The following is a 12,536-nucleotide window of genomic DNA, read 5'->3' on the forward strand; positions in this document are numbered from 1 at the left end:
ATTACTATGGCTGCTAGCATGCCAGGATGATGGCAGGCAATGTGTGGTTTCTGACAGAAATATGTAACAGTGAGGCAGTCTTGTCCCCCCAAAAAAATTATATATATATATATATATATATATATATATATATATATATATATATATAAAATGATGAAGTCTTAGATTTTAATTTTTAGAAAATGCACAGGCTTGAGGAACATGTTCAATTACTATATGGATATTCAGTCGAAGTTTAGACAGTGGGGACTTCTATAAGGCTATGGTTCTTTTTCTTCAATAATCAAAATTTCAAGGAAAAAGAAGACCTATGGGGAAATTATAGATAAAAAAAAGCAAAATAGAACAGACACCAAATTTCAAGATATATATATGTGAGTGTGTGTGTGTGTGTGTATATATATATATATATCAAACAATATATATCATGTATATATACATTATACATCAAACAATAACAATGTAAAGACATTGTGTGTAGTTTGCATAAATTGTTCTTAAAAATGTTTTATACTTTCAAAAAGGAAAATGTGAGTATTGGATATTTAAAAGTATTAAGTAATTCTTCTTGATTTATGGGGAAGTAGTGGTATTGAGGCTATTTTAAAAGTCCTTTTTGTGGATATCTATGATCCCAGTGGCTAGGAACTCTGAGGCAGGAGAATTGCAAGTTCCAGGCCAGCTTCAGCAAATTAGTGAGGCCCTAAGCAACTTAGCAAGACCCTGTCTCAAAATAAAAAAATGAAAAAGGGCTGGGGTTGGGGCTCAGCACCCCTGAGTTCCATCTCTGGTACCAAAAACCAGAAAAGTCTTTTTCAAAAAGGTATGTATTGAAATATATAGAATAAGTGATATGTATTATTTGGCAGTTCTTCAAATAGAAGTTACATCAAGGCTGGGGATGTGACTGCATGGTAGATCACTTGCCTGGCATGCGTGAGATCCTGGATTTGATCCCTACCACTGCAAAAGAAAATTCACATCAATATTTATTTATTCATTTGATAATGAGGATTGAACCCAGGGACACTTAACCATGGAGTCATGTCCCCAGCCCTTTTTAATTTTTTATTTTGACACAGAGTGTCAATAAGTTACTTAGGGCCTCAGTTGCTAAGACTTGCTTTGAATTTGTGACCCTTCTGCCTCAGCCTTTTGAGTTGTTGGGATTACAGGTGTGCAGCACCACACTCATTCACATCAGTTTTGTTTTGTGATTGAAGCCTGTATAATGTGGCTTGTGTTCACCACACTTTTCCATTTGCAAATTAATTTACCACATTTGAAGGACTCCTTATCTTTCTTCACTAGAGCCTATTTAGAGCTTATTTCTGCTTTAAGAATTTTGTCTAGCTTTCCCCAACATCTCAATAGCATATGAACTACTTCCCAGATTTGTTTCTTGGGGGAAAAAAAAATCTCAAACAATTCTGCTATTAAAGTATATTCTGAACCTGGCATTGTTATCATAAAGGAAAGCCATAAAATTGGAGGCCAATTAAACTTATAGGACCTTATCAAATGTACATGATGGATTAAACAAGAAGTGTGATTGAAAAGTTTTTTAAAAAGTCTCTGTCTTGGGACTGAGGTTTTGGCTCAGTGGTAGAGCACTTGCCTAGCATGTTTGAGGCACTGCGTTCGATCCTTAGTACCACATAAAAATAAATAAAGTAAAGGCATTGTGTCCATCTCCAACTAAAAAATATTTTTAAAAAAGTCTTTGTCTTGAGGAATGGACCATTTAAGGACAAAGTCATGTGGAAATGGCTATAGCAACATGGATGTTATTGATGTTTTACTGTGTATGGGTCCTGGGCTAAGTGACTTATGTATCTGGTCCTTACAACTCCATAAAGAGCTATTACTGTTATTATTCCTGAAATATTGTTGAGGAAGCTGAAGTACAAAAATCTAGATAATTGCTCAACATCACATAGACACTAGACTGGCATAGCAGAGGTTGGAACCCAGGTCTTACTAAAGTAAAAGTCCATGCTACGTGTGATTACACAAAACTTGTAGTATCCTATTCAATCATAATTTCTTGCATACTTTCTTTAGGCAGAACAATATACAGCAATTCAGACATTGTCACATGAATGTTGTGGTTAATTTTGTCAATTGGTCAACTATTGTTCTGGGTGTCTAGGCAAGGGATGAGATTAACATTTTAATTGGTGGAATAGAGCAAATTGTTCCCCATAACATGGGTGGGCTTTGTCTAACCAGTTGAAGGTCAAAATGGAACAAAAAGATTAACCCTCCCCTAAGTAAGAGGGACTTTTCCAGTAGATTGGCTTTGGACTTGGTAAAATCATCTATTTCTTCCTGGATCTCTGCCTACTGGCTTTTATTGAAGATTATGACTTGCCAGTCTCCATACTCACATAATCCAATTCTTACAATAAATTTCCTTAGATAGGTAGATGTATCCAATTGATTCTGTTTCTCTAGAGAACCTTGACTAATAAAAATGTATTTCAAGAAACCCAAATAGAAAGAAGCAATATTTAAATTATCACTAAGATTTGCAACACTGACAGACATTTTATACGAAAGTAGTCTTTCCTTCCCATGAATCATATTCCTGAAATAATATGTTTCTAAAAATCATGAACAGATGATCCTGCTTGCTATATTTGATTTTATCTTAGAGAAAAGACTAAAGGAAACATGTTTTAGTTTTTCCATTACCATTTTTCCATATTAGAAATGTAGACCTGCTAATGGTCTTGTACTACTAGTGTATGGAATAAAATTATTTATCAGTTTAGTACAAATTGGCAGCCCTCATAAAACAATTGCTGGCCCCAGGTAGCTTAGTTGGCAGACAGACAAGCTAAACCATTACAATACAATATGATATGTGCTGTACGGGAGGCATGTCCCAAGTGCAGTGAGTACAAAGAAGTCTAAATCTACAGGAAAGTTGGGAAGATAACCTTAGAAATAATAATTTTAATATAAAAAGTGGATTTTGACTTACTCCCTTCTAAAACACTTATTCCCTTTGGACCTTCACCTAAGAAAGGCTCCACCCACATTGTATCAACACAAAAGTAATCTTTAACCTACTTTTTCCCTTACTACTTAGCTTTCTCAGCTTAGTTCCAGAATTAATAAATATTCTACCTTAAAATCCATAAAGGTTAGGTGCAGAAATGCATGATTTGGGAGGCTGAGGCAGGAGGATCACAAATTAGAGACCAGTAGTTTAGCTGAGGCCCTAGGCAACTTTGTGAGACCCTGTCTCAAATTTAAAAAGAAAACAAAAACAAAAAGCAAAAAACAGCAGGGTATGTGGCTCAGTGGTAAAGTCCCTCTGGGTTCAATTCCTGGTACTCTCACCACAAATACCCATGAAGAATTCATGTTTTCCTGGGCAATTCATTTTTTTTTTCTCTTTCTGCCCTTTACAGAGTGGAAGGGTGGGTTTCATGATAGCATTTTGCTGAATTAAATTTTACATGACCAAAATTTGATCATGTTCCTTTTCCTCTTGTGCACTGCAAAGCAATAATGTCAGGCTCTGACTGCAGTATCAGACCTACAGATAAAAAATGATTCATATCTCCATTGGTTTTTCCACACTCAAATGCAATTAAGGAGTTTGAAATTGTTCAAAATATCAAGTTTTCCTCCTTTCCCCCCTTTCCTGGATTAGTTTTTTTGTGTGAGCCCTCCCTGGGAAGTTGTATTTAAGAGCTTGATCTTCACTGACATGAAGAGGTTAACTGATATTAAGCAGCCCCTTTATACCTATTTGTTCAGTCAACAGCAAACAATCACTTCAATGCACACAAGAACTTAGTGCTCAGACACTGAACTCCTTGCCAATTTGAGTCTTCTAGCATCTTTCTTGATTTCATTAGAATCTTTACATTAGAACACATTTTCACATCTGTTGTTAAGAAAGTAGAAATAATGGTCAGATTTTTCATAATTCTGTGGTGTGTATGTAACATATATGTGTGTGTATGCATATATAATATATATGCACATATATATATAAATGTCCCTTGATGTCCTTTTTTCCCCCCTCACAAAATGGCATTCTGAATGATGACACTAGGAAAGGAAGAGGAATTTTGAGCCAAGACAGATTTGTAACTTATTGACCAGGGATATACTAGGGAAGGTATACATGTGGCATCTTGCTGTTTGGAATCACAACAGCTTGATGATGTCTTGTTAGGGTTAGGAAAGTGGCCACAATAAAGATCAGTTTGTTTCATGCAGGGGTTGATGGCCAAAAGGGATCTGATTTGAAAGGGCAGAGCAGTTCTGGATGTTGTGAGGACTACATTGTAAACCAAAGAGGTGTGTTTGTGAGGAGGTCAGATACACCACAATCTGGTCCTGGAAATAAGGACAGTAGCTGGGAGACAGTGAGGACCCCAGTCAGCTTACCAAGGCTCAGAGCTGGGTTCTATTCTCACAGACTGAGGAAGGAGGTAAGAATGGGCACTAAGGACCAGTATGAACTTGGTCAGCTTCTAGATAGAAATGGCTCCTTGGTGTCACTTGGGCATCTGGGACTGACTTTTCATTGTGGGGTGTTTAGGTGAGCAGACAAGCATCATCCCCAGAGGAGAAGCTGGTGGGAATTAAGTTTGGGTTTTGGAAAGTTAAAGGCTCTAGACAACTGGGATGAAGCTCATATTTGGTGTAGAGTCCTAGTTAGAAATGACCTAAGAAATGAGAACCAGAGATTCAGAAGGGAGGACAGTAATGGCAAGCTGACCATATGAGAGATGCTTTCCAAGTTCCAGGTAATGGATGGCATTGGTGGTATAGTGGTGAGCATAGCTGCCTTCCAAGTTCCAGGTAACATTTGCACTGATATCTCATTGCACAGAATTTAGGCACATGGCTACAATCACCTGCAGGAAAGACTGGGAGATATAGTTTTTTATTCTAAGTGACAGTTTGCCCAAATAAAAATTTGAGAATTTGAGATTCTCTTAAGAAAACTTATACAGGGAGGCAGTTTTTTATTGTTTTTGTTTTTGTTTTTTTACCACAATCTCCATGTTCTCTGTAAAACACAAAACAAAACAAAAACCAAATTCTGACTGCCACTTCTGCCACTTACTAGTAGTATGTCCACATGCAAATTAATTAACTTATATGACCCTCAGTCCCATCATCTGTAAAATGAACATCTGGCCCACAGTTTTGTGAAGAGTAAATAAATTTAATACATGTTGGCCATACTAAATACATGTTGTTTTTTCTTGTATGAAGCTGGTTCTGCTTTTTCTTGACCATTTTCATTTGCTATTTTCCTAGTATTATTTTTAATTCTTGGATCAAGATTACCCTAGGGCATCATTCTAGCTAGATGTTACCTAGGCAAACAAGAAGGGAAATATATTTGACTCTACTCATCTAAAGTACTGTGTCCCCCAGGAAGGGAATTGGTAGTATAAAAAACATTATGTGAATTCTCAGCATTTAATAATTATAGGTTGTTCAGCAACTTTTGAAGAAATTTACTAATTTGGGTCTAAATTGGTTTACTCCTGAATAGTACCTGAAGAGAATTAAGTATGTCATCAAGAAAACAAAATTAAGGTTATAGTTTATTAAAAAGAGTTTTTTATATGTCTACCCTAAATTCAATTCACAGTATGTGGAACCTAACCACTTCAGTATTGCTGTCTTAAGTAAAACATTTCTGGAAACATTTTTCTTTTTCATGTGACTGTCACCTGTTAGTCCTCATTGTAATCATGTACTCATGCCTTTGGCTCTAGCTCTTGTTTGCTAGTTCACTGTTAAACTTAGATTAGCTATGAACTCATGGCTAAGCTCAGTGGTTGAATGGGGATTGATTGTTCTCCTTTAGACCTCTCTTTGCATTTTCTTTCTTATCTTGGTAACCATAGAAACTCGTTGGAAGGTGAAGTTGGACCAGATCCATGGTTGGCAGTGCCAGTTGCATGAGTTGCATGCTTTGTGGATGATTTGATACAAAAGGTAAAGGGTTGAAGCCTGAACAGCAACTATTCTGGCTTTGAAGGAAGATGGTAGAAAGAGCATTTATTGCCCTTGTGCTTTGGAATCCTCTGAGCCCCTTCTCTTTCTCTACTTCAGGTCCCTTATGCCCAACCTGTTGGTCATTCTGTTCCATTTAGGTTCAACCGTCTTTGTCTACTTCTACTGATCTGGCTGTCTGTGTCCTCTCTCAAGATGTGCATCAAATGTAAAATTTTGAAGCGAGAGCACCCGATTTTCAACATCCTGCTGTGTATTATGAAAATAAAACCTACTCCTCAGAATTATTTTGAGGATAAAATGAAAAAAAGAAGAAAAATAATTGTGTATATGCTTCCGGACATACAGTAAGTATTCTATAAATGTTGATCTATTTCCTTCCATAATTATCTTTGTCCCCTTACCAGTTCCGTTTTCTTTTTACCTTTAAAACTTTACTACTCAAAGTGTGCGCCTGGACTAGCAACATGGGGAACACCCGCCCGGAGATAGGAAATCAGAACCTACTCTTAACAACCTCTCAGATGAGCTGGAGAAGCACTGCTCTAGAACAAAGACCTCCTCACTTTTCATACCCCGTCCCAAAGGAAAAGGACCAAGGGCACCACTCATTGCATGCCCACTCTTGCCAGGTGCGATCTCCTGGCTGCATTTCCTTTCTCTTCACTCTGTGAGTTTGGCAATGTTATTGCCTCTTTACCTATGAGGAAATGGGGACTAGGGGAAGTTAACTCATTGGCCCAAGATTAAGCAGGAATGCTGCAGGGGAGACTCACACCCTGAATACTTTCTACTACTACAAAAATCACCTGGGCCTACAGGTTTTTATGGCTTTAGGAGAAGACAGGAAGGGGCAAAGAAAATTAAAGCCAATAACCCCCCAAAGATAGAGACATATAAACAGATAACTTTGGGTTTTGTTGAATTCAATAGAGAACATCCTTGGATTGAGGATGTAGTTCAGTGGTACAGCACTTGCCTAGCATGCATGAGTCCCTGGGTTTGACCTCCAGCACCAGGGATGGACACTGCATCCTTGATGACTGATTCCAGGGGTTCTCAATTCTTTTCCAAGTGGCTTGCCCTTTATTTGATATTGATATATATTTTGACACCTAAGAGAGGATAATAAAATATTTCACATATACAAAGTGGTTGTTTAATTTTCAGTTTGTTTAGTGAAATGACGTATCAGCTGAGTATAGCATCTAACTTGGCATGTGAGTGTTTGCTTTGTTCTGAATTTTTTTTCAGATCCATTTTTTTTTCTCTCAATTAGATTGTAAGATTAAGAGAAAACTGAGTCTGTCTTTCCCCTTCTCCCCTCCCCTCTCTTTCCCCTCCCTCTTCCTTTTCTTTCTTTCTATTCTCCTTCCTTCTTTCTACCCTCCTTCCTTTCTTCCACACAATTTTGTAATGGCAAGGAAACACACACACACACACACATATTTCTGGAGTGGGAAATAAAATTCAATTTCCAGTTATCTATCTAACAGTTTTGGTTCATTTACTATCAACAGTTTACATTTTTTGATGCTTCTTATTTGGACAAGGAATCTATGCTGATAAATTTCATTTTAGATAAAGAGACAATATCATATTTTTTCTTTTATACTCATTTTAATGTCTTAAATTTCTTATGCTAAGAATAAACTCCTGGTCAGGCATCGTGGGGCACACCTGTAATCCCAGTATCTGGGGAGGCTGAGGAAGGAAAATCACAAGTTCAAAAACCAGCCTCAGCAACTTAATGAGGCCCTAAGCAATTTAACAGGACCCTGTCTCAAAATAAAGCATAAAAAGGGCTGGAGATGTGGCTCATTGGTTAAGTGCCCCTAGGTTCAATCCCTGGTATGAAAATAAATAAATAACTCCCTAACTATGACTTTTGAAATGAGGAATACATGAAAACAGGTTTGTACTCCCTGTTAAAATAAAAAATTGGAAGTGATGAAACCTTTAAAAATTAACTGAGGGCTTGGAGGCATATCTCATTGGTAGAATTTGTGCTTAGCATGCTCAAGGCCTTGGGTTTGATCCCCAGCACCAAAGTAAATAAATTTTAAAAAGTTAACTGAAATATTTGTTTCCAATGTGAATTTTAATAATTCTACCTGTCATTCCACAGGGAACAAGATAAATAAAATCTGGTAAATGTTTTTACCTTTCTAAAGTAAAATGCTTTACCTTTTAACATTCTGAAAAAAATCTCTTCAAGTATCCAAGATATGCAATACTGTAAATTCAGATCCTTATTTGAACAATCAGAGTTCAAATTGGTGAACGGGAGCAGTTGACCAATTTTCCCACCCTTATAAGATTAATACACCAGACAACATTTCCTAATGAATCAGAAAAGGGATAATAACAAATTACTAAATGGGACAAGTACTTAAAAAAATTAAAAAAACCTTTCTACTTATTGAAGCTTATTAAGACATCATTCTGTAAGAGAAATCAGTTATCTGATTTTACTCCCTGTGGACACCAAGACTGTGACTGTAAAAGCCAGGCAGTATCCCTCCATTCCAGATAACTATCTGCTGTGGGGATGAATTTCAGTTCACAAACCTAGCTGTGCAGGAAGTATCACATGCCTTTATTTTATCCCAGCAACTGAAATCAGACTAGGAGATCTCTCTCCCATCCCCACCCCATCCTGAAGCAAAGCTGGGCCTTCACTCACTGTTGTGATTGACTTTCCTCTCAACAGACCCTGCTGAGATTCTGGGGAAACACTGACCATTCTAGTTCATGACAGTGATCCACCCTGGTTTCTACTGACATCCCTTATCAGATGGTCTGAGGGCTTAGCAGCTTCTGGACCATGCTAGTGATAGGAGACTCATGGGGGTCCTGGGAGCCCCTGTGTCTGGGGTCTGTCTTCCTAAGAACACTACAGGTCTTCCCTGGGAGGCCTTAGGTCCTCTGGGCACTGCCACCATGCAATGCACGTCCCTATGCTAAGAGCCCATGGACTTCCATCCCTCATCGAGTCCCCAAGAGTTCTGTTTTCTCTCTTTTCTGCTTAAAAACTACTTTCCTCTGTCTTGTTCTGTACCAAGACACCAAGGGCTATGTTTACTGTAGACTTAGTTTATACAGAAAACTAGAAGGGTCCTCTGACTTCCTATGTACACTATCAGCTCTAAAAATTCCTGAGGCAAAAATTATAAAGCACTTTCTTTCTTGCTGGAGACTGGATAAAAATGAGAGAATTGACTAAACTAGAATTTTAAAAATTCAGATATAGATCTATACCAGTCCCTTAAAGAAGTTTTTTGTTTGTTTTTAAGTGTGGGATTTTATAAAGATAATAGAGACACCTATGATAGATTCAGTTTACTCTAGAATAGAATCTCTATGTACTTTGCTGTACCCTACACTAAATATATACAATTTTTAGGAGTGGGAAATGTAAACGTTCAGTGCCTGCTGCAGCTGGGAAGGACCTGGGAGCCTGGGTTCAGGTCTGATCTGCATTCCTTTCTTTTCTAGCTTCTGCCAATCCTCTTCCATGTGTGTTCCCTGCTAACCTTGTCTCATACTGAGACATCAGTTTGTTCTAATAGGGCCCATTTACATTAGAGCCTTAGCCTTTGCTAATGTTGGTTCTCAAAGTTTTCTTTAAATTCTGCGAAAAGACTTTATCTCTCTGGGCTGGGGATGTGGCTTAAGCGGTAGCGCGCTCGCCTGGCATGCGTGCGGCCCAGGTTCGATCCTAAGCACCATATACAAATAAAGATGTTGTGTCCGCTGAAAACTAAAAAATAAATATTAAAAATTCTCTCTCTCTCAAAAAAAAGACTTTATCTCTACATTAACCCAGGAGGATTTTTCTATTCAATAGACTGAAGGATGCCTGACACTTGCTATTCCTGGTAACCTGGGGGATTCACCAATGTACACACCTCCCTTTGCCTCTAATCTGGGCACTCTTTGTCCCCTACTTTCATTGTGCATTTCCTCTCTTATTGCAGCTCATGGGAGGCATATTAAACTTCATGTGTTTATGAAGTTTATATTTCACAAATCTCCAAAACATTTATTTATAATAGCATTCAATATTCCTCCTTCTGTATATCCCAGAGACATTGTTGTGCATCATTCTTGCTGTGATAAAGATTCTAGCAGGGGCTGGGGTTGTGGCTCAGTGGCAGAGCACTTGCCTAGCATGTGTGAGGTACTGGGCTCAATTCTCAGCACCACATATAAATAAATAAAATAAAGGTCCATCAACAACTAAAAAAAAAAAATTTTAAAAAAGATTATAGCTGCATTCACAGAAAATTGCTTCATTTTCAGGAAATTTTGTTGTGAAAATCAATGTGTCTTCCTTTTGCTAATTTAAATTCTTTACCAACTCTTTATCTTAAGTCTAGTTTATTAAGTCTAATGCTTTTTTGTTTTGTTTTGTTTTTGTTTGTGTTTTGGGTGATTTTGGTGTTGGGGATGGAACCAAGGCTAGGCAAGCACTGAATCGCTGATCTCTATACCTCTAGCCCCAGAGTTTTATAAATTATATCTTATTTTAAAGTACTTGGATATGCTGATAAAGATTTCTAGTAAACTCTTTGGGTAGTGAAGAGTTGCTTGATAAGGTATCACTTTGCAACGCGATGAATGGATTAATAATATAGGCTTAGAAACCAGACTGCATGGTTTTGAATTCTACCTTCACAACTACTGTGTGATGTTGAACATACTACTTCAACTCACAGAGCCTCTATAAAATGAAGATGATAATAATATCTACTTTACAAGGCTGTTATAAGAATAGAGTTAGAAAATACACATAAAGAAATTGGGGAAATGCCTGACATGTTTAGTACTCAATAAGTTAATAGTAGCTATTATTAATATTTCTTTTAGAATGAGGCACCACTGGAAATGATCATGGTATGCAATTCATCCCACTAATTATGAGTAATTATTCTGTGTTCATTTGCTAAAAATCATTGTATATGATATATATGACATGTTTGCTTCTTATAATAACAGTGAAGCTTTAGAAAATCTACCATGTGTTATCAAACGTGATTGTCTTCCAGAGCTGTTGAGTATGATCTCAGTCATCAGAGTGGAAAATCTTACTATAGAATTATATGAAATACCCTTATGAGACTCTCTGCTACATACCCACCCACCAAACAACACCTACACGTTCACACATGCATAGCAAAAAGTATGCATGCCTCAGCGTTTGCATACTAAAGAGCAAACAAGAAAACCTCTCTAAAAATGTAATTTAATTTTTCATAAGAATTTTTATTATCATTTAGTATGTAGGCATTCAAATTTTACCATTGCTTATTTGTGATATTGTATTTTAACATAGCATCAATCAATCCTTTTGAAATGTGATGTATTTTCTTCTTTCTTAAATATCAATCCTAATAACAATGGAACCTATCATTCATTGACCAATGTCTTCATGCCTGTTCTTTCCTTGTATTAACTTGCAACACTTCTGTGAGGTGGATAACCATTATTTTCATTTGAGTAACTTGCCTAAGGTTAATAGCCTGTGAGTGGTGGAGCCAAGATTTGATCCAGATAGTCTGAATATGGCACCAACTTGTTTTATTACTGTACCATATCCTGCACTAAGATCTCTGTTAGTGAGATCTAACAGCAAAATGCCTTGCTGGGATTTGCATTTGCCCTGGGGCTGAGTGTAACAAGTAAATATCAGAAATGTGACTATATTCCAATGAACTTTTATAACATTTTTGTAAAGTATTTTATGTAGAAACATACCCTATGCAGTGAACATAGATTTTGTTCTCTAAGCACTTTTTTCTTTTTTAATTCAAAACCAATTCTAAATTGGTATAGTGAAAAATAACTTTGTAAAGGAATGTGTTGAGTGAGGCTGTGAAAATCTAATGTTGTCTAGTATTTTATTTTTGAAATGTTTATAGATGTTGAATTTCCCAATTACAGGGAGGCAATTCTTCACTTTGCAAAAAAGATCCAGCATTTTCTAAGAATTTAATTATCACATTAACTTAACATGAACTCCCTACAGCTTTGCAAATATTACCCACTGTCTTCTGGCCACAGAATGAAAAACAAATTGTCACTGAGTTGCTGGCCTCAGGAATGTTGGGCTGATAGGGGAAAGTGTCCTCTCTTACTAATTCTAAGAAGCTTTTAAAAATGAATGGTGTATAAATGACCTATTGGATTGTACAGGAATTCCTTATCCTTTGCTTCATTGATCAGAACTCCAGCTGGTAGACAACTGTTTGTTCTGTGAAGCTGGGAAGCCCATGAAAAGTCCCCATGTTGTTCTTTTTCATATCTCAGGCCATGTGCGTAGATTTGCGATGGGATTTGGTATTAGGCTAATGATTAAGATCTTTCCCTATCTGCAAGCTTATTTGATATTTAATTCCCCTCATGATCATTCTTGTTGAAGGTCTGCCCTGTGCCTTCTAGAATGGCCCCACAGGTACCTGTGAGTTTATCATCACTTTTCAGGGAAGCCCCTAACTTCCTTCTGTTCTTCCCTTTCTTGTCTTCCTTCT

General features: G+C 37.1%; 1 protein-coding gene across 1 annotated transcript in view; it reads left to right on the plus strand.

Annotated features, from left to right (window-relative positions):
* Nucleotides 1–12,536, plus strand: part of LOC143408874 (uncharacterized) — a 67,523-nt gene that overhangs the window by 22,144 nt on the left and 32,843 nt on the right. The window contains exon 2 of the mRNA XM_076868795.2: nucleotides 6,144–6,350. Coding sequence (XP_076724910.1) covers nucleotides 6,144–6,350 — 207 coding nt within the window. The remainder of the gene's footprint in view (nucleotides 1–6,143; nucleotides 6,351–12,536) is intronic.

Source organism: Callospermophilus lateralis, chromosome 10 (assembly GCF_048772815.1).
Source record: "Callospermophilus lateralis isolate mCalLat2 chromosome 10, mCalLat2.hap1, whole genome shotgun sequence".
In the NCBI taxonomy this organism is placed as follows: Eukaryota; Metazoa; Chordata; class Mammalia; order Rodentia; family Sciuridae; genus Callospermophilus; species Callospermophilus lateralis.